The 22096-nt window shown below is 40.1% G+C and overlaps 2 protein-coding genes across 7 annotated transcripts in view; both read left to right on the top strand.

Annotated features, from left to right (window-relative positions):
• The window catches only part of KLHL2 (kelch like family member 2), a 61625-nt gene extending 49609 nt beyond the window's left edge, over nt 1-12016 (top strand). For 3 of the 5 annotated variants that reach the window (XM_056338794.1, XM_056338802.1, XM_056338834.1), the window contains 9 exons: nt 761-877; nt 1895-2044; nt 3008-3125; nt 3769-3966; nt 4728-4829; nt 5755-5883; nt 10122-10262; nt 10426-10569; nt 11228-12016. In XM_056338794.1, coding sequence (XP_056194769.1) covers nt 761-877; nt 1895-2044; nt 3008-3125; nt 3769-3966; nt 4728-4829; nt 5755-5883; nt 10122-10262; nt 10426-10569; nt 11228-11256 — 1128 coding nt within the window. In that variant the 3' untranslated portion in view covers nt 11257-12016. Of the gene's footprint in view, nt 1-760; nt 878-1894; nt 2045-3007; nt 3126-3768; nt 3967-4727; nt 4830-5754; nt 5884-6429; nt 10263-10425; nt 10570-11227 lie in introns of those variants that run through there. The other 2 variants (XM_056338813.1, XM_056338824.1) reach the window with 2 other exon arrangements.
• Nucleotides 12017-13408: 1392 nt separating this feature from the next.
• Nucleotides 13409-21884, top strand: MSMO1 (methylsterol monooxygenase 1). Of its 2 annotated transcripts, XM_056331822.1 has the most exons (7): nt 13409-13495; nt 13744-13810; nt 15023-15332; nt 16370-16518; nt 17399-17525; nt 19255-19409; nt 20900-21884. In XM_056331822.1, the coding sequence occupies exons 3-7, from the start codon at nt 15078-15080 to the stop codon at nt 21105-21107; spliced, it is 894 nt and encodes a 297-aa protein (XP_056187797.1). In that variant the 5' UTR covers nt 13409-13495; nt 13744-13810; nt 15023-15077; the 3' UTR covers nt 21108-21884. The 2 variants fall into 2 exon arrangements, with proteins under 2 accessions (XP_056187797.1, XP_056187808.1); XM_056331833.1 differs by lacking the exon at nt 13409-13495 and having other exon boundaries at nt 13723-13810.
• Nucleotides 21885-22096: the final 212 nt, after the last annotated feature.

Raw genomic sequence — 22096 nt, 5'->3', positions numbered from 1 at the left:
TGGCTTGGGAAGAGAAACGCCGTCACTCTGAGTGTGTCCCACACACACCTCCTTCTTCCCCAGCTTTATATCCTGAGCGTGACACCACATGTTCTGGAACACCCCTTGTGCCAGCTGTGTCCAGCTGTCCCGGCTGTGCCCCCCCAGCTCCCTGTGCCCCCCAGCCTGCTCGCTGGGGGGTGAGAGGCAGAAGAGCCCTCGGCTCTGTGCCAGCGCTGCTCAGCAGCAAGGGAACATCCCAGTGTCACCAGCACTGCTTCCAGCACAAATCCAGAGCGCAGCCCCACACCAGCTACTGGGATGAAAATCAACCCTGCCCCAGCCAAAACGAGCACAGCTGCTGTGCAGTAGAGAAGAAACTAGGCTTCTCCTAAGACGCAGTGACAAGTCATTTGAATGATGATGTGGCAGGCTGATTCTCCCAAGAAATGCAGAAAAGTATGAGGATTGTAATATCGCAGCTGCTGTGTTGCTTGTGTACCTAGTTTTATTGGATTTTCAGTGTCAATGAAATTACAGTGTGCATTTTGTCGATGTAGCACGGCTATCCACAGTAGATATCCACAAAAAGAGACTGGCTCGTGCATCTTCAGAATTTTGTAGTGGATAAATACAGGAACACAGGGAGCTGTAATTGCTGTTGTCTTTTCTTACATTAGGAATTTTAGTATAAGCAAAAACTATTTTTGGAGGCACACTGATATTTTCATACTTATGAACTTGTAAGTCAAGGGACTTGCATTTGTTTGTTTTCTGGAAGGTATTTGAAGCAGTGATAGCGTGGGTAAACCATGACAAAGATGTAAGGCAGGAGCTAATGGCACGCCTGATGGAGCATGTTCGGCTGCCTTTGCTATCCCGGGAATATTTAGTTCAGGTAAGCAAAAAGGAATACTAATTCTTCTGCACGTGAACATTTCCACTTATTTATTTTTAATGTCAGATGGATAATTTAAACAGGGTAATGCAGTGTGTTACTGACAGTAAAAATAAACAGACAGCAATTACCATATATGCACGTGCACATACATGGAATGTCAAATGAGGGATTGCCACATACAGGATGACATAGATAAGTAATTTATCTGTCTGGTTGTCTACTTGTCATACCACACTAGTAATTTGAATGATTTAATTTGCTGAGATCCAGTTGGCTTTCATTTGTAATTTGATCTTTGATAAAAGTTTTGTTTTCATAAGGGAATTTTCAACCTCAGAATTGCATCTATTGTTTAAGTTTTTTAGGAATGAATGACAAAGGAAACATTCCTTTACCTGGTTCAAATATAATGCATTTTTTCAAATTTTATAAGCTCATTTTGAATACTTTGGTGTCGGGATAAATATTTAACATTGAAAATATGAGTTTGCTATTAACATTGGTTAGTAGGTGTAGTAGTATGTTGGTAGGTACTATGGTTAGAAATTCTGTGTTTGTGATGCAAATGTCCTCCACTTTGTGTGGGTTGTTTTGGGGTTTTGTTTGGTTTGGGTTTTTGGGTGTTTTGCTGCTCTTGTCTGTTGTGGGGTGGCTTACTAATTTGTTAAATTTGTCTGTGCTACTTCTGCGCGCGCCCCCCCCCCCCCCCCCCCCGAGTTCTGTACTTCCTGTATTTGAAAAGTCAAGAAATATGCCAATTGTAAGAAAAGTGATTTACCTTGCCTAACACTGCTTCTTTAACTTACTGAGAATCAACTTCTGATTTTTATTTATTTTTAGTGACTGCATATTGCCATCACATAAATTTGTGTCTAAGTGGTTAAATGACAATCTAAATAATTAAATTAATTTGCATTTGTGTGATATGACACAGGCTTTATTACAGTTCAGATTGTGATTTGTATTTGCTTCCTTAATATGCTCAGACCTTGTTAAACTTCTATTAATAAACAGAGAGTTGAAGAGGAAATACTGGTTAAGAACAGCAGTGCTTGTAAAGATTACCTCATTGAAGCTATGAAGTATCACTTGCTGCCAACTGAGCAACGAGCATTGATGAAAAGCACTCGAACAAAATTGAGAACACCTGCTAGCCTTCCAAAAGTAAGACGCTTGTTTTTCTTATGTACTTATTTCTTCAAACTGCATTTTAAAAGATTTCATGACAGCATGACTGTCACTTGGCATATTCCAGTAAAAATTTTCGTACCAGAATTATTTATCACAAAAATATAACAAGTGATCAGCTTCATCCTCCGTACTACTTATGGCATAGATGTTTTAGTCTCCCACCTACACACCACCACCACGACCGCTACCTCCCCTAGCAATAAGTATTTTTTAATAAGTGTTTCAGCATTTGAGAAATACACAATTATGGGGAAGTAAACCTATTTTAAAAAAACCCAAACAATCAAAACAAAGACTGAGTCTTCTGGTTTGAGGCATTTTATGCAATTTTTAGCTAAATAATGCCTTTAGTTCATTTTGGGTGGAAACAAACGTTAGAGATGATCTTATTTTCAGAGTACTATTATGGCAACTGTGATAACGGAATAGGAGATTCTATTCAGCAGATTTAGCATGTTTCTGTCAAAGGAACCAGTTAATGCTGTTCTGTGGTGGATAGTCACAGTACTGTTGAACATCAGAGACACTGGATTCTGGGACCTGAGGTCAGAGTAGGATGTGAAGATACAGCAGAACTTGCCTCATTTGTGGGAGCTCTACCTAGATTCTAATTGATTCCTGCTTTTCTACCTCAAATATTTTCTCTGGGCACAATAATTACAAATTGCATATGTTGTTTTTTGTTTTTTTTTTTAAACAAAACAACAAACAAAAAACCCACTAAAAATAAAATGACAGACAAGAAAAAACAAAACAAAAAAAACCCCACCCAAATTTTGCCTAGTTCACAAGATTTAAATTTCTTTTTTAGGAGAATTGTCCTGTAGTTATTTCTTGTACAGAAGCTTGATTGATTTTTTTTTTAGCACTTTTTTTTACCTTTCAGGTGCTCTCATATATGCAAATAACTAACAAATATTATTGTTTCCCTTTTAGTTGATGATGGTAGTTGGAGGACAGGCACCAAAGGCTATTCGCAGTGTTGAATGTTATGATTTTAAAGAAGAGCGCTGGCATCAGGTGGCTGAACTGCCTTCCAGAAGATGTAGAGCGGGTAAACCATGTCTAATTTTTTGTTGTGGTTAGTAATGCTTCAGGATTTGGGCATCTATATAAAGCATTGTATGTTCTTTGGAACAATACTTAAGATATTTATCTGAGAAGGGCTAAGCCTTGACTTCAGTGTTCATTTTTAACATCTGAATTACTTGCTAATCTGGAGCAATACAAGTTTGGTAACTTGATCTTAATTTGTGCTTCAGTTTGTAATCAGTAGAATAAACTGCTTTATTACTTCCCATAGATACAAAGGATAACTAAATTTAAATATTAATGCATAATAATAATGACTTATTTTGCTAATAAATACCCTATTATTATTAAATGAGATGAAGAATGTGAAGAAGTGATCAACCAAGACTAAAAATGTCATCTTAAAGCAGCTGAGATACATAAGCAAGAAGAAATTCCGCAAGCGTGACATTCAGAAGTGTGAGGTATTACTAAAAAAAAAAAGTGTCCAAACTTCTGGTGCTCAATCTGAATGAACTGTGGCGCTGGGACACTGTCAAAAGCCTGATAGTGTCATGAGTACTGTACATTGTGTCATGTATCTGCATACTTGGGACAGTACAGAATAAAATTAATTGACAAAGAAACTGAAACGCGTATCTTTCCTCCCTGCTTCCCTGCTCTAGGAATGGTGTACATGGGAGGAATGGTTTATGCCGTTGGTGGTTTCAACGGTTCTTTGAGAGTGCGCACAGTGGATTCCTATGATCCAGTGAAGGACCAGTGGACAAGTGTTGCTAATATGCAAGACAGGAGAAGCACACTGGGAGCAGCTGTATTAAATGGCCTTCTTTATGCCGTGGGAGGATTTGATGGGAGTACAGGTATATTTGCCTTTATACACTACTGATTGGCATTGTCTGCTTGACATAATTTTATCAAACCTGAATGTCTCTTCCCTGGTAGCTGTGATGAAACCAGGCACGAGCCTGGCCTGGCATCTTGTGGTGTGGAATGTGCTTTAGTGGTCACGTCCTTCTACCTGAACAGTGGACTGTTTGCTCCCATCCAAGAGTTTAGGCTTAAGCATCAGTGACTCTTTAACAAGTTTCCTTCCAGTATTCCTTCTATAGTCAGAGTCCTTAACCCATGGAAGGTGTGAGCATAAAAATTACCTGATTGCTTTTGTCCTATTTGCATACGAAATATGTATCTGCATTTTCATGTAGCATAAGTAGGATTACAAAGAGCTTTCTCTGACCTGTGGGAGAGCTTTGGACATAAACTGTTCATTCTCTTCACAGGTGCATTAAACCATTTGTGCAGAGATGATGCTTTTTGTCAATAACTATTACAAAAGCATATATAGGAGAGAGCATTGTGACTGACTTTAGAAAGAAAGAAATCCAGGGAAGAATTTTTCAGCGTTCCACAAAAGCTTTTATTAATTTGCCCATTTTCAGACACCAAGAATGGCTTGACTGTAATTGGTTATCTAAAGAACAGCAGTTGTGCCTTTTGCACGGTAATTAACGGTCCTTAAAATGAAATAATTTGAATTTTCAGTTATGAAGAATTTCCTGGAAGGTAGAGAGTATGTTGCATCCAGATTTACAGAGAAAATAATGTTACATTTTCTTTGTAGGTTTATCATCAGTTGAAGTTTACAACTTAAAGACTAATGAGTGGTTTCATGTAGCTCCAATGAACACAAGAAGAAGTAGTGTTGGTGTAGGTGTTGTTGGAGGTAAGTTGACAAATGACATTAAAAAGATGGGGGGAGGGGAAAGCAACCATTTACCTTACTACCTTTTCTCACTTTTAAAAACATACATCAGATCTGTGGTTTTGCTCAACCTTGTAATTCAAATGGTATGAACAATACATAATCATTCTACTTGGTTTAATTTTTTTTTCCCAGAGCTTCCACTGTGCCTGAGGCCAAATGAAGGAAAAGCTTGCTAAGCATGCATGCTCTAGGTTACATGTCAGCAAAGCTAGAGAGCCTGATGACTGAACTGATGACCTTATAAATTGGTCTTTAGTGATGTAGCACTGCAGTATTGTCAACACTGTTATCTGTGGCTGACTTTGCTAGTTGCACTCTGGGGATGACCTCAAGGACAGTGCCAGGAAAACTGCTGGCTTTTGAGTAAGCTCGATGGTGAATAGCCTGGATGTTGCTTGCACAGCGCAGACTTGGGCTGGCTCGTGGGTCTTAGCGTAGTTTCAGGTGTGTGTTTTAACTGCATAGGAACCACTGCTAATTCTGATCTGAAAATGCAGACACTGCAAGAAATTTTCATGTGAATTTTTGATATTTCTAGGAAGCCTATTTGCAAGCTTCCAGTGCTGGACATACTTGAATTAGCTTGCTTTTGAACAGTTCTTAATGAAAACCAGGGTAAAGTACCTTTTGTATTTCAGCTGGGCAATTTAAAATCTTTTGACTCACGTTGTTCTTGTTAGATAGTGGCTGCCTTTTACATCCTAAAAATGACAAGAACTATAGTGTAGTATCTCAGACTGTTTACAAAATAGAAACTCAGTAACTGATTGATGATAGGTACTGATTCGGAGCTAATTCAGAGAATGATGGCTTTTCCTCAGCCTGTGTACTGATATAGTCTGTGTGCATTAAAAATTTGTGGGTTTCTCGGTTATCCTTCCAGGTAAACTGTATGCTGTCGGTGGCTACGATGGGGCGTCGCGTCAGTGCCTTAGTTCAGTAGAATGCTATGATGCTAATACAAATGAGTGGACTTATGTTGCAGAAATGAGCACTAGACGGAGTGGAGCAGGTGAGTGGATGAGAATCAACTATCTCTGTAAAACTGAAACAAATTTGTGGTTTTAAAATGTGTCTAAAAATATAAAAGGTAAGCTGAAGTCTGTGTCCATTGGAACATGTTAGTCTTAGATGGTTGATACGTTGCAGGTTATAAATACAAAACTGTCCTACAGAGTAAGATTGTCTATTAATAGTAAATAGCTTTCCTTGCTTTTTGTATTCCTCCTTTTCCCGTAACTTCTGATGTTTTTAACATATAGACTAATACGCATGGATTGTGACAGTCAATTTAATATCATCTAAATAACACGGTAGCAAAATCTATGTGGCCAGGTTTAAAATATATTTCTTCAAAGATGTCTCTTTGCCAGTGTAGGGCTGATTTTTCTAATAGTTTTTTCAGGATAACTGAATTGTAACTAGATTTCTGCCTCTTTGGAGGACTTGTTCTGCATTCTGATTCACTGCGGGAAATTTTGTCCTTGTTCATTCTTAAGTTTGTATTACTGGTTTCATCGTATTACTTCCACTTATGTACCCTTTGTTTCATCTTCAGTAATTCTTCTCATCACCTGGTGTTTACATCCTTTGGATATGTATAGGCTACTACATGTTATCCTTCCTTATCGGTTAGTCAAGGTATATCCATTTATTTCCTTATAAATCCCGTTTTTGGTTTGGTTTTTTTTTTTGTGGCTTTCTTTTTTCCCTTCTTACGATTCTCAGTATGTGTATTTCTCTTCAAAAGTCCCTGTGGTATTCTGCTTTTGTTTAAAGAAATGATGTTTCCACAGTTCCAAATTGACTTTAGCATTTTCATTATCTATTTATATTATGGACTCAAATCTCATTTACTGTTCACTGTCCTCTATTTGTCTTTTGGTATTTCAGGTTTTTTCAACTCGCAGAAGTTGTTTTATTTCTCTAGATGTGTTACCATGGACTTTTTCAAGTCAAATTGCATGGCATTATTTTTCTACATTTATTTTTTTAATAGTTACTCAAGTCACTTTTTTGCCAAGTACTCAGTGGTGCTTTTTAGTAACACCCTTCAAGTATCTACTGGTGATTGCAATAATGTGCTTCATAATTGGAAGAGTTGTTGCTACAAATAAAACTGGATGGACCTCTAGGACGCTCGATAGTTATCCCGACTTTCATCTTGCCTTCCATTATTCTTTATTAATGCTGAACAGTTTTTAATCTGTATCATGATGTCTAAATTAAGACCAAAATTTTTCAAAAGAAATATGCAGAAGTATTACAATCGTTACTAGAATTAAGATAACTTAGTTTGTGATACTTTTATTATACCTTTACGAAATCAGCAAGTTGGTAAGTCTGTTATTGCTAAAGGTAATGTTTTAATTGTGTTTCTAAACTAAAACTGTTTGAAGGCAACATGATAAATTGTATCTCCAGAAAACATAGTTGTCTTGCAAAAGTTCTGGTTACTCAAGTCTGTGTGGAGTAAATTCTGGATTAAAAAACGGCCAGAGTTGCAGTAGAGGTACTGTTTAATACTCCCGTCTGATACTGGCAAGTTTTGAGTAAAATATTTATATGAAATGGGCAAATTACAGGTATCATTATGAAGACAAATAGTGTTGGTGGATTGTGACAAAGCTTCATTTTGCAATTTGCCCGCACACCCATTTTATCTCAGTGGTTTTTGTTTTGTTCTTTTCTTAATACTCTGGTTTTGCAAACTATCGTTGTGCTTGTAGCCTATTTATACACTAGATATTGGTATTTTCAGGATTTTTTTTTAATGTTGAGTTATTGCTATAACTCTGAAATTAGTGCCTTAGATACACTAATTACTGGAATCTTTCTGCCCCTCTTCCCTCCCCTTGTCCCAGAGCTCAGGACTGTATGTGTTTACTCAACGCTCTGCTGCCTTTTACCTTGTCCTCTGATTAAACAAAAAAAAAAAGAATTGGGGAGGAAAAGTAAATGTAGTCAGTTATTTCAGATTCATGTGACTGACTAAAATAATCAACATTCTTCTGTGTCACTCTGTTAATACCTGGAAAATTATATTTGTGCGTAGGGGAGTGGATGGTAATGTGAAAATCATGACTATTGATTGAGCTTGGTTGTAGTGGCCAAATACCTAAAACCACCAGAACTGTTTCAATTGGCAATCAGTCCTGGTGGTGTTCCAGGTGCTAACTACAGATAATTGTATTCATGTATTAAACCTCTGGATCTCTGGTCATCTGAAGGAACTTAAGCCCGTCTCTTCTGTTCCTACTGCTTCAGCTTCATTCAAAAGCAGCTTCAGTTACTCTTCTTTAGTGCCAACTGCTTCTCAGTTGATCAGTGCGGGGACAGATCTCTTTCCAGCAACATACTGGGATGAGGAACATCAGATCCAGATAGAGGCCATTTGGGAGGGATGAGAGATATAAGACAGGGTCCTGAAAAATGGGCAGGAAAGAAAAATTAACAAAGAAAGGAGAACTCGGAAGACGGCAACAAGAGGATACAGACGGAAGGAGCAAGGAATAAGGTAGGACTTGGAAACTGGGTGTGGGATTAAGGGAAAATGAAGCACCAAAGAAGAACGGAGGACGTTATTAAAAAAAAGGAGCTATCAAAGAAAAAATGGCAATGTGGCAGAGGGGAAACTACACACTGAATAGGAAGGTCAGTAACTATACTGAAAACCTGGGGGTGTGTGTGGGGGGCATTTGTGTCACATCACATATTTAAACTAAACACTTTAGCCCTCCTTCTAGCTCTGTAGTGTTTAATTCTACAGAAGCTGAATGTTGTATTATCCTGTGTAATGGTGTGATCACAGCGGGAGAAATAAAAGCGGTCAACTATACTATGACATGATAGCTAGAAATAATAGCAATAAAAGAGGAATTAAATTAACTGGCAAAGATAAGGGGAAATGTTAGTAGTGAATGTCACTGATAAAGTGTTAGATAGCATGACTTATAAAAGTGTCCTATTAAGAAGCTTTTTTTCAAATTTGCAGTAACAATTAACTCTTCCATGTTTCCTTCCCCTCTTCCTTTAATTATTAAAATTTGTCTTTTTATTAAGAAAATGTAGTTATTTCAGCAGGAGTAGTTTCTGTCCTCATTTAGGAATGGCTGTTAAATAAACATTAGTGATATGTTTTCAAAGGTATTTCGGTTGGCTATTAAGGTCTCAGGGTTCTCTTTTTAACCCAGCTTTTTTATTTTTTATTTTACTCTGAAGGACTTAACTGATCTTTTGCATTCATATTTGCTGTTTCCCTTTAAAAAATTTAAGCTGTGCCCTTTCCATGGAACCTTTTAAGAACTATACTTGCAAATCTGTATCTCAGCTTTGAGTTTCATGATCTTAAATGTGACATATGTAAGATTTCTCAGCATACTTTCATAGTGTTTTTTCAGTTGTTTTTATAGTCCATTGCTCACAATTTTTAATGCAAAAAACCTACGTTTCTGAAATCTATTATGTTTGGGTTCTAACAGTGGATTATAAAGTGAGGAATGCACAGGCCTTCTTTTCTGTTTCTCCTATTATCATCTTTTCAGTATGTGCAGCCCAATCAGCAAGTAGATACAGACTAGCTTTATTCTTTCGTTCCAAGCTTATAGACTGATAAACTTCTATTGTAAATCTAAGGAGTCCCTTTAATATCCTTTTGGGTATTTGGGTAACTGAAGCTTGGTTCAAGGAAGTTTGGTGTCTGAATCCTGGAGGAGGAAGGTGCTGACTCTTTAATTTTGTTTCATATATAGGTTTACAAGGTATTCCAGCCCTTCAGTGGAAACATCCCTATTGTATAATGTCTATCCATTCAGCTTTCATCCTCTGTACTGCGCATTTTTTTACTTTCTAAAAATTCACTTACGCTTTGTCATCATGTCAGATTTCCGTTATGCTGGCTGAGCATGCTGTCTCATTTACTGTCACTTCTAATTAGTCCTAGATTTCAATAGTCCTCTTACTCCCGCATATCATTTTTCACCTAGAATTTTCTAAATCTTCTGTTGCAGAACAGCTCTGGTCTTTGTATGCTGCAGTGTGGTAGATAGGCACACAAGACATGTTATCAGTGTCTGCTGTAGTTACTGTCTGTTTCCTTTAATGCGTCCTGACCCAAATGTTTTTGGAAATAACATTCCTAACATTGACTGGATGAAGGATTTGTGTTAATGGACATAATATTTGTTGTTTCTCCTTTGTATCAGTCAAACCATTCTCTGGTTAATTTTTAGTATTTTCATATGTTCACAGGTGTTGGTGTGTTAAACAATTTATTGTATGCAGTAGGTGGTCACGATGGTCCTTTGGTAAGAAAAAGTGTTGAAGTGTTTGACCCCGTTGCCAGTACATGGAAGCAGGTTGCAGACATGAACATGTGCCGAAGGAATGCAGGTATAACAACAATTACTTGAAAACAGCAGCAGTATTGTTTGGTGTAAATGGCATGTTCCTGGACTTCTGCTGCTTTCATGATGTTGCAGAATAGAAACCATGCTTTTGCAGGGTGAACAGGCCAACTGCTAATTTTCATACTGGTTTCCTGTGCTTTTATTAGGTGTTTGTGCTGTAAATGGTCTCTTGTATGTAGTTGGAGGAGATGATGGTTCCTGTAATTTATCAACAGTGGAATATTATAATCCAACAACTGATAAATGGACAGTTGTGTCATCCTGTATGAGTACAGGGAGGAGCTATGCAGGTAATGTCTATAGATATTTTTTTAACAGACTTTTTACAGTATAACAGCTAGGTTAAGAAATTTGACAAAGCGTCCAAAGACCTATCTTAGGTAAAATTAAGATACTAAAATGAGTATCAAGAATCTGGTGATAGGTTTTGAGTGGTGTCTTCAAACTGTTACTTGCTACAAGGAAAAAAATGGTATTAAACTGTACTTGAGGGATTTAGCACGTAAATGGTGAGTCAGAAAAATGACTCGGGTATGACCAGTCCTTTTATGAACATGGGATCTGTGTCTCAATCTACGGGGTCCAATTAAGTTCTTTAGGATTTGATATTTAGAAAACAAGAGCTGATTAAGGAATCTTTTACTTCAATAATTGCAGTTTCTCAAATGAGTTAAGTGAATGTTACGGATGTATTTCACTGATAACAAAATTATACATGAGTAATGGAAAATTTTTTCAAGTGAAACTTTTGAAAACTTTGCACTGATTTAGAAAACTGTCAGAGAAATTAGGGAAGATACAAACACTGATTTTTTTTTTAATGGTTTCTGATGCACATTTTTTTGACATTATGCTAGTTGCAAGGTATTATATTAAAACCTTATTTCATATTCTTGATTTTTTTTTTTATACTACCTAAAGTTTTATGCCTCTCCTTTCTCACTTTAGGTGTTACAGTTATCGACAAACCATTATGATCAGTGAAGGGATTTTCAACTTGATTATGCACTAGAAGCAGTCTTCAACAAGTGTATTTGAAGTGACTGAGTATCTTAAGCACTTCTCTACTTGTAGCTGCACCTTGAGTCACAGTGGAAGATGTGACTGTCTACAATTGCAGATGACAGATGATGAAGATTACTCTAGGTAGAAGCAATGCGTAGGATTATTCTGCAGTTGAGCAGAAGCTGATTGAATTTTTAAAGTCAAGTGGACCTTTTTTTTTTAGCAAGGTCTTAAAAAAAAAAACAACAACCCACTTTTGTAAGGACCGGCTTCTGTCAGTCATGACTGAGAAACGGATTGTCAGTGAAGAATGGTGTGTATTCTGGTGAAAGTAAATTTTTGTCTTATTTTTTCCAGAGTCTAATAAATATATTTAAAGAAATGAACCGTCAGTCTTCATAGTAGGTATTGAATCCCACCTCAGTAATTCAAGCTGGCATGGGGTAAATCTGTTTCCTTTTATAAAACTTTTGTTACATGACTATACTATGTGCATATGTTTGTGTGAGCCTAAGTTGCTTTCTATTGAAATTCTTCAAAACCTGATTTTACTATTTATAATTTGGCAAAGTACTTTGAATATGTCAGTACTATGTTGTAAAACAGAGTTGTATTTTTTGATATGTAACAATGCTTAACGCTACTAATTCCCATTGAAGGAGATCAGAGATGGTATAACACTTCTCGAACAGGTGTAATTTCAAAATCTTTTTAATAAAAATGTTGCCTGTACTTATGATTTTTTTTTTGTGTTCAATTTTGGTCACACTTAGATGTTACTTATCTTTTTATCCAAAAGGTGATTTGGCATGAAAATAACTGAAAATTTATAATGTATGAAATTGCATTGAACTTGCATGGTACTAAGGCCTATTTATGTGTGTAACCTTAGCTTCTGTTAGCTAATACCTGAATATACTGTATGTGGCCATGCTTCTAAAGCAGCTCATTTTTATTCGTTCTTGGACGGCCTCCTTTCTAACATGACCAAAGTTATTGTCATATTTGAGACATTTTCTTCTAATAAAAGTTTGTATATTGCTTCCTAATGCCAACATATGGCTTAAAACACGTGTTTCTGAATGCAAGTCTCAAATCAAAGAATTGTACATCGGTGAAGAGGTTTGGGGGTGGGGTTGGGGTTCTAAAGACCTGAATGCAAGCATATTGAAAAGAACTTCTGAGGTTTAGGAACCGATCATGTAAATATCGCTCATTTGCAGCAGGTCTGTTGTGGAAAGCTTTGGTCTTCAGTGAGTGAAGGTGTAGTGGCCACCTCCAAGTTCCAGCGAAGCTCATGGCTTGGTGTGGCGCAGGGTTTTGGCAGAGGCTGCATTTACATCGATGATGGCGTTTCACTGTGGGTGCCGGGGTGTGACACGTTGTGGTAGCGGGCTTCAGCAGGAACTTTTCACCGAGGCTGTGCATTTGTATTTGTAGAGTTTCACCGGCAGGATGCCGAACTCGGTGCGTACGGTTCTGGCCCGTTGCCACCCTGCCATACCTTGTGTTCGTCATTTATTTATGCTGTGGGCGGTTATGTCAGTTCTCCTACGCAAGCCCCTGTGCCCCCGCACGGTCGCCACCGGTCGCGGCTGCGCGCCCACGGGCCGTGCCGCCCCCCGGAGAGCGAGAGGGCGGTGGCCGTGGGGCACGGCCCGCTTCACACGCAGCGGCGGGAACGAGCTGCGGCGGCGGCTTCCCTCGGAACGATCGTCTCCTTCGCACCCGCGGCCCGCGCTCTGCCTGCCTGCCGCCAGGCTGCCTTTCTCGGCGGTTTCTGCCGCCAGTCCCGCCCGGGCCGGCCGTGCGAAGAGCAGAGGCGAGCGCAGGGGCGGCACCCCAGGGAGCGGCACCACCGGCGGCCCCGGGGCGGCTGAAAGGCCGCGCCCGCCTCAGGTACCGGTCCCCGCCTCATCACGTCTCCGACGTCAGCCCGCGTCCCTCCCGCCTCATTGGCCGCGGGCCGGGGTCGCACTATCCTCACTCCACCCCTTCAGCCAATGGGCGCGCGGGAGCCGCAGCGCCGTGCCGGCCCTCCTCACGCCTGACTCTCCGCCGCTGCCGCCAGCCAGCCAATGGGCGCCGCGCAGGGTGTTGCCGAGCGGCCAATGGGAGGGCGCTCTTGAAGAGGCGGCGGTGCCGGTGCCGCCGGGTGTTATTCCTGTGGCGGGCGCGGGTGTGGTCGGTGCTGCTGCTGCCGTCACCCAGGTGAGGGGGCGCCCCGCCAGGGGAAGCCGAGGGCGGGCGGGCGGGCTGGCTGGCTGGCTGTCGCGGCCTGACCCGGGGGTGCCGCTGCTGGGGTGTGGGCGCCCGTCCGGCTGTGCGGCTTCTCCGCGGGGAGGGCCGGCCGTGCGCGGGTGCCGCCGGCCGTGCGCGGGTGCCGCCGGCCGGGCGTCTCCCCTGGGCATTCCCCGAGCGCGGGTGGCGTGTGCCAGGGTCTCTCCTCTTCCTCGCAGGGGCCGCGGACGGTCTGGGACCCCGGAGTAGCCTGGTCCCTCGGCGAGCCGGCGGCGTTCCCGGAGGGTGAGTAGCCGCGTGTGCCCGCCCGTCGGGAGCTCGGGCTGGAGGCCCGCTGGGCGGCTGCTGCCGCGCGTTCCCCTCAACACGGTGTCCGTCGTGGTGTTCGTGCTTTAATGGGAGCGATAGCGTCGTGGTGCCGTTGCCAAGAGGGAAACACGCCAACTGATGCCAGATACCGCGCTCGGTGCGGGGTTTGTGCTGGGCCCGGCCCGGGGGCGGCGGCCGGGGGCCCGTGACCCGCAGGGGCGGCGCGGGGCGGCCGGGCAGCGCCTGCGGGGGGGCTGGGCTGGGGCCGGGCTGCCTGGGGAAGGGAAGCCTCGGGGAACACCTCGCTGCGGCCTTTCGGTAAGTAAAAGGGCCTTACAAGGACCATGGAGAAAGACTTTTTGTGAAGGTCTCTAGCAGCAACACGAGGGGCAGCGGTTTTAGACTAAAAAGGTAGGTCTGGATTGGGTATATGGGCATAAGGACAGTGTTTTTTACTCTGAAAGCGGTGAGACACTGGAACAGGCTGCCGAGGGAAGCAGTGTATGCTTCCATCATTGGAGGTATTCAAGGTAAGGTTGGATGGGGCTTTCACCTGCCTGATCTGGTGAAAAATGCCCCTGTCCCAGCCCAAGGGGCTTGGACTAGATGACCTTTCCCTTCCAACCCAAACCAACACTCATTCTATTCTGTGGAAGCGGCAGAACTTTGGGGTGCCTGCAGGAGCACTGCTCCTGTGCTTTTGCAAACTGTGACAAAAACTCCATTGCTTACAGAGAGGTGGATTGCCTCGAGCCAGCTGCAGTCTATAAAGGCAGTCTGCTGTGTTGTAGTTTGTGTGGATTCTGGCTCACAGCTATGAGAAGAATGAGGCTGGATAATCCAGAGATTGGGGTTGATTTAATTTTTAGATCTGACTTGAACCTCTCTGTGATCTTTTAGTACAGAATACAATTATCTTGCAAAAAGCTTGAAATGAAATTGGGTAATAATTAATACTTTTTTTATCCCTTTGCTCCTAATCTCAAAACCTGAGAGCTGATTGCCTTTCAAATTGGTTTGCCTCTCAAACCAATCTTAAGCTTTGTTCTTTTAGACTGTTCTGTAGAAAGAGAATCTGCTTTTCCCTTCCCTTTACTTTAAAACTAGGTGACAGCTAACATAGGTAGCGTGGTTTTTTTTTCCTGAAGGTGAACTGCTGTTTATTATTTTTTTTCTCAAAATGTGCAGGTTACTTACAGACAACTGTACCAGAACTATAATTGTGATGGTTTATGTTTGAACGATGGCAGTGAACGACAGTGTTAATATCTTGAATTCTGCTTATCTGGCGGTGGAATATATAGACTCCTTCTTGCCTGACAATCCTCTGCAGCAACCATTTAAAAATGCCTGGAATTACATGCTGGATAACTACACAAAGTTCCAGATTGCAACTTGGGGATCACTTATAGTTCATGAAGTTTCGTACTTCTTACTCTGTGTACCTGGATTTGTCTTCCAATTTATACCATACATGCAGAAGTATAAAATTCAGCAGGTAAGACAGAGTTGTGAACTACAAGCTTACTGATTTGTCTGTATAGATGCGTGAAGTAGAATGTATAACTGCAGTATCCTAGTTTCCAATTTGTATGACTCCATTTCTTCTATCACTTGGACGTCCTGGAATTGACAGAAAAAAATTCCAATGTGTGTGAGGAGAGCAAGAGAAGTGAATTTTGAGGAAGGAAGGGAGTTTTTTCTGAGGGAGGGTGTCCTTTCCACCATGGTGGTATAAAGAGAAAAGTGTATGTCAATCTTTATGTTAGCAAAGTTATCTATATAGTTTATGTGTCAACAGGGGAAGGTGTAATAGCATCTGGTAGTAGAGGTGTGTCTTGATATTATGAAATAATTAAGCAGTGTGCTTATTTAATAGCAAGCATCTCTTTCAGAGAACCTCTATGTGCACTGTCTTGAAAGGATTTTGAAGTTTTTTAACGATGGAGAAGCCTGGGATGGACTGTGTGCTCCTAATTGATAGTAAAGTCACAATCTGTATTTAAGGATGGTAATTTTCCTCCAGTTCATTGTAATTTGAATTGGAAATTAATAATGCCAGCTCCTAAATTACTATAGGAATTAGTGAAATGTCTCCCTGCAAAAACTAGAAGTTATCAAGGTAACTTACTTCTTCATAGGCTTGTATCTTCAGCATCTTTGTATTATTCCAGCTGTAGAAATACATTCTGTGGTGTAAAGAAGAAAAGCGAACTTAGATTTGCGTTCAGCTGTTGAAAATAAAGTGCTCCTGCTAACTGATAAAAAGAATAGTTTGGGGCAACTGGCAAAGACAACTTCTGTTGAGAGGCTTACTTCATATTTTATAAAAAGCTAGCTTAGAAAAATGAGGGTTTGAAAAAGCTGAATCCAATCCCATGTAATTTGTATTGCCTGAGTTAATTTTTATTATTGGAAGACCTGCTATCTGTCTTCCAAGGTGAAATGGAACTGCCTCTAAAGTAGTTTTTGCAGCACTATGGTTATGTGCAATAGAAATATCTAATACAACTGATTCTTTTTGCTGCTTCTTAGGATAAACCAGAAACATGGGAAAAACAGTGGAAGTGTTTCAAAACGCTGCTCTTCAATCACTTTTTCATTCAGCTTCCTCTGATTTGTGGCACCTATTACTTCACAGAGTACTTTAACATCCCGTATGAGTGGGAAGAGATGCCTAGATGGTAGGTAGATTTTTCTTACATGTTGATGCTGAGTATGTTGAAGGCAGAATATTTAACAGATAGCATCGTCAATTCTAATACACAATAATTTTTTGGAGATGTGAACTGTATTTGTTAGTCTTGCTTCTGTTGATGGTTAATTGCTAGAAGAGCTGATTAAAACTTACAAGAGTTCTTTAAATGGCCCCAAATGGATCTGATACTCAGAAGGGAGATTAGGAGGGAGTTTATGGAAGCGAAGCAAGCTTCATGACGGCATGGGTTTAATACTGGATTTCTGGGGGGGTTTATGCAAAATTTTTTTATTCCTCCTAAGTGTTTCTTCCCCCTCCCTTGTTTTATGTCATAGCAGCAGTGTGTCCTTCAAAGGAGACAATGTACCACCTGCTTGACATTTTCCTCCTTATGCACTAAACTGATGTACTTTTAAACAAAGCTGAATTAATTATAAATGCTGCCTCCTCCCCCACGCCACCCCTGCCTCGATAGTGGTTCTTTGCAAAAGAAGGTCATCTTTCTTGGAATGCTATTTTCTGTTTAGTTTAGACAGCTGACGTAGCTCTGTATTTTTATATCTAGGCCATACACAGTCTATGGGTGTTCCTTACAGACTGCACGTGTAACATTGGAAGGACAGCTTGCTATACTGCGTGCTGACTCCCTTCAGCATATCAACACATGAGCTGATAAGCCCAGTAGCCCATGTACCTGGTCATTAACATTTTTAGTATGTTAAAAAGACAGTGTTAATAATGCACTGTTATTCAGTCAGTAATAGGCTGAACATTTCCTACCCTTACTGGTAGACAACTGTTTTCTCCATCAAGATTGTGCATCTGCTAGTATATTCTATAACTAATAGCTCTTCTGCTTTTTAAAGGTATGTTCTGGTTGCCCAGTGTTTTGGATGTGCAGTGATTGAGGATGCCTGGCACTATTTCCTGCATAGATTGCTGCATCACAAGAGAATATACAAGTATATCCATAAGGTTCACCATGAGTTTGTTGTATGTATTCCTTGATATTTTTTAATAGTTTTTAGTATATAAGGTTTCATACAACTTGTTTAAACATCTTATTTGAAAGACTTAAGAATTTTGTATCCCTCTAATACTGTGATAGATGTCTTTTCTTGAGCTCTTTGTCAGGAACAGGCATCCATTTTGTTTCTGAAAACACCTCCTGTAATTTTATTTCATTTAATGGAAATGAAAGAGTGCACTCTTGCTAAAGTTTGATCATATCTGTGGAGCTAGGTGCAGCAGGCTTTTAGAAGTTAATTATAGGTCTCATTGTTAGGGGAGGGGAAATGATAGATTTCTGGTTTTGATTGTTCGTCAGTTCTCCACCATTTAGGGTGTTGTTTAGGGCATACTAATCCCCAGAAGATGAACCTGCACAGCCTGGGTGTGTGCATCATGTGTGCAGCATACTTGATTCGGGGAAGGATTGTAGCTTTGGGTATGGGCCTCGTGGAAGCAGTATAGCCAGTTGTGTGAATCTGCATGGAGAGCACAGTGCAGCATGCAGATATATTGGGTGGCTCTGTGTGTATCGGGTGTTGGAGCTGACACTAAGCACAAAGTAATGAGCCGTGCTTGGCTGGAGGTGGCACTGTCTGAGTAAGGTAGGGTGCAGCAGTGCCTACACCTGGTAGTATCGCCGTGTTTAGATGGCACTGGCTTTGGGTCACAGAAGTGTTAATGCTACGGTGTGTGTGTTGTGTTTCAGTGTGTAACTTGTACTGTGCCTAAGGTCAGCTGCAAGCTGCTGGGTTAGGGCTGGTTTATACAGACTGCCGGTAGTAGAGAGGCTTGGTATTGATTGATGCGTTCATATTTATGTACATCTGCAGCAGCAGATACTGTTTTCCTCTTGCTCCTGGCAGCCCCTCAGGTTTCTGACAGGAGCAGCTTCTGCCCGTTACTCTTGAGAGTGGTTAGTAGTTCATACGGGAGTCATCTGTAGACTAATGGCAGTTTCACTAAAAACTCTCCCTGATGGTAAAAGTCCATAAGCCAAAGTGGACTTTATTTTTCTTCCGATAACCAAACTTAAAATCTTCAGCATTAGATCAAATTTTTTTTAATTGTTCTTTGTATGGTGTTCTACTTCTGAAAACTCTCAGTAGAATGGTTTTTTTGGTAAACCAAATGTAGGAATGACTGGGGGGTGTGTGTGTGTATATACACACACATATGTAAAGGAAAGAAAATGTTTTATTTCTGTCTCAAACATTTGAAGGGTAGAAATTTATTTTAAAAAAATTATCAAAGTTGAGGGATTTTTTTATTTTTTATTTTAAAAATAAACTAAGTGAATCCCGATTCTGAAAATATTTTGGCTTCCTTCTTTCTTCTGCTTCCAAGACTAGATGCATAGCAAAACTGATAGGAGCTTGCCAAACGCTTTAATATTCCTGAAATAACACACTGGCCTGGGGTAAGGGTAAGCCTAAACAAAAGGTTTCAACTAGTAGTGAAGTGTTTGGAATCACTAGTGGGATGATAATCCTTATGTCTTTGGAATACTGTTTTCCCAACGAGGAGCTGAACACCCGTGTTAAGGCCTTTGCTCAATTGTACCATTTCCTTTGCCCACAACATCATTCAGTTTGTCCTGTTGTAGTCTTGTGGGGTGCTGGGAACGGGAGAGTACTGCAAGATGGTGATTCTGATTTGGGGGTATATAAAATCAAAAATGGTGACTGTTTTCCTGTCTGTTACCTCTTTATAGTCTCCATTTGGAATGCAAGCAGAATATGCACATCCTCTGGAAACACTTATCCTTGGAACTGGCTTTTTTATTGGGATTGTTGTTTTCTGTAACCATGTGATTCTTCTGTGGGCGTGGGTGATATGTCGCTTGATGGAAACCATTGATGTACACAGGTGAAATCCTCATTGCCTTCTCTTCTCCCTAAGTCTGTCTCCAACTTACCTGTCTCTGTCATTGAGATTTATTGTTTATTTTGCACTGAAATGCTTTTACCTGTCTTACAAAGAACAACATGCCTGAACAGTTACCAGTTTTCTCTTTTGAGGTTGTGTTAGTAGCAAATCTTGCTGATTAAGAGTGTAGGCTATCAGCTAGAGCATGACAAGGAGGGTTTCAGAAGCTAGATGCCTGATTAGGATGTCTGGCTGTACAAATTAGGATATTTGGTGTACGAGTGATCTTATGCATGTTAGAACACCAAAAATCAATTACAAAAAGTGATATTCCAGCTAAGATTTTTTTTTTCCATTTAGTACTTTGTCAGACAGTTTTGCTGGACAAGAGAAACTTTAGGCTCTACAACCACTGTCTGTCTTTAAAACAACTACATAAATTGCTTTTGTCTGTTTGTTAATTGTAAATACAAAGGACAAGTATTCCTGTTTCTGTAGTAAAACTGACTTCTTTCAGATTTGGCTCCACAATCCTAGTGCAAATCCCAGTAGGTTTGGTTGGGTCCATCTGTAAATGAATGAGCTTTTCTTCCTGTGTTCAAGAGGAAGAGGGCAGTAGGAGTTCATTTTTAAAATGCCAGTATTAACACTTGACCTTACGTCTTGTAGATACGTTAGGAAGCATATGGTGTCTTCTTGTAAGCTGTGTCAAGTGTTTTAGTGGAATGTGAGCTACTAATGAACTCATTGTACAAATCATTGCGGGTTTCATTATATGTTGCTTGTAGACTGAGAAGTGTATGTTGTGACATACCATGAAGTAATTGATGCAATACAAATCTCCTTTGACAATTACGTGAGGTGTTTGTAACAAGTCACCTTGCACTCTCCCCACTAGGTGGTGGTAAGATGCCTTCCAGTACTACTAAGCAAAAAAGTTGAAATCCCTCTAAACGAAGTGCTTTTAATATTATTTTAATTGTATATTTCAAACATTTGAAGAACTTGCAATAAGCTGAAAATAAGACTAGAAATACTACAGTTGTAGTTGATCTGAGATGCTGTTTGAGGAGGAGCTGAGCTGAGGTTCGTAGCTTGTCACGAAAAGATAGTGTTACTGTTCCTCCTTCCTAATGTCACACTGAGTCAGGAAAAGGTGCTAAGCCAGCAGGAGGTCACCCACTGTGAGTTTATTTATTTATTTATTGGTGACTTTCTTGAATGTTTTTGTATTGCCAAGTACACTGAGCTGAAAAGGCCAGCGAGTACCAAAGCTGTTGTGGGGAGTTTACAGAAGTATTTGGCTAGGATAGGAGGGGTCTTGTTTTTCATATTACGCCAGTATTTCAGTGATTATGGCAAGGTCTTATAATACCAAAAAATCTTTTCATTTTATATAAAAATGACAAGTTATGGCCTATGTTTTGTGTTTTATGTCTGGAAAAAGTCCTCACTCTAGTTACTTTTTATCTTTTTTTCCTCCCCTGTAGTGGTTATGATGTTCCACTGAACCCTCTTCACTTGGTGCCTTTCTATGCTGGGGCTCGTTTTCATGATTTCCATCACATGAACTTTATCGGCAATTATGCTTCAACTTTCACGTGGTGGGATAGAATCTTTGGTACAGACTCTCAATTCATTGCCTATAAAGAAAAAGAGAAGAAGCAACAACTCATAACAAAGAAGAAGGTTAACTAGATTTCCAGTGTAAAAATTCTGATGCTAATACTGGTAGTCAACTTTTGCTTTTCTGTAAAGCAAAATAGGGATTGGGTGTTAAGCATAAATCTTGTTCCTTGGCTACTAAGTGGTAGGCAAAAACAGCTAATTACACTGCAGCATCTTCCTAATGGGAATGCTTTCTATTTTATACATAAGCACTGCATATATTTTAACTACAGATTTAAAGATGATGCAAAAAAAATGAGATGACTTGTGTCTATCCTTTTTCTTTGGGGGGGGGTGTGTGTGGAAGTAATATTCAGTTTTATCTTCAATGTTGCCCACTTTGGATCCAGGTGGAATTGTATATGTACACTGAAATTTGACTTAGTTTTTTTAAAATATATATTCTTAAATTTGTAATTTCAAATAGCAGAACATATTAACTAGTATAAGAACTGTATTATTTAAATACTGGATAAAAGTTGCTTAGAACCAAAACATCTGTTAATGGGGAGCTTGGACTGGCCTTTTGCACACTGGATAATGCGAACTGTTAATAACTGAATACCTGGCTAAACACGAGTTAGCAGAGACATTCCTGATCCAGATTTATTACGTTATTTTAGATTACAGGGTAAAAAGAATAGAAGTTTTTAATTGAAGAAACTGTTTTTTGCTGCTCTTTTGAAGTTGGTCTGTCAGTGTACTTAGCATTTACATTACATTCTTGTCTGTGTGTTGTAATTTGCTGAACTGACTTGTTGCTATATTTGCACTTGTGACTGATGAAATAAATGTGGTTTGGTTTGATGCGTGTATTATACCTTTCATACGTTTTTTAAAAACAAAGCTTTAATAGAAACCATATAGGATATAGTGTCTTACTCTGTTAATCTCTTTAATGAAGCAGCATTGTTTCTGTTAGTATGGTCTACAGCAGTTAAACTGTTAAACTTCTTACAGAGACAGCAGTAAAAAATGGAGATGGAGAACATCTTGTAAGTACCGCTGGTTTGTGTTTT

The sequence above is a fragment of the Falco biarmicus genome, chromosome 1 (assembly GCF_023638135.1).
Source record: "Falco biarmicus isolate bFalBia1 chromosome 1, bFalBia1.pri, whole genome shotgun sequence".
NCBI classification, from domain to species: Eukaryota; Metazoa; Chordata; class Aves; order Falconiformes; family Falconidae; genus Falco; species Falco biarmicus.
This window is presented reverse-complemented; position numbering and strand designations above follow the sequence as displayed.

Bases quoted from the DNA above. Each gene is read 5' to 3' on its own strand.
- MSMO1 (XM_056331822.1), top strand. From the start codon at position 15,078: ATGGCAGTGAACGACAGTGTTAATATCTTGAATTCTGCTTATCTGGCG. The intron at 15,333-16,369 runs GTAAGACAGAGT...GCTGCTTCTTAG, and splicing joins AGAAGTATAAAATTCAGCAG to GATAAACCAGAAACATGGGA. The intron at 19,410-20,899 runs GTGAAATCCTCA...CCTCCCCTGTAG, and splicing joins GAAACCATTGATGTACACAG to TGGTTATGATGTTCCACTGA.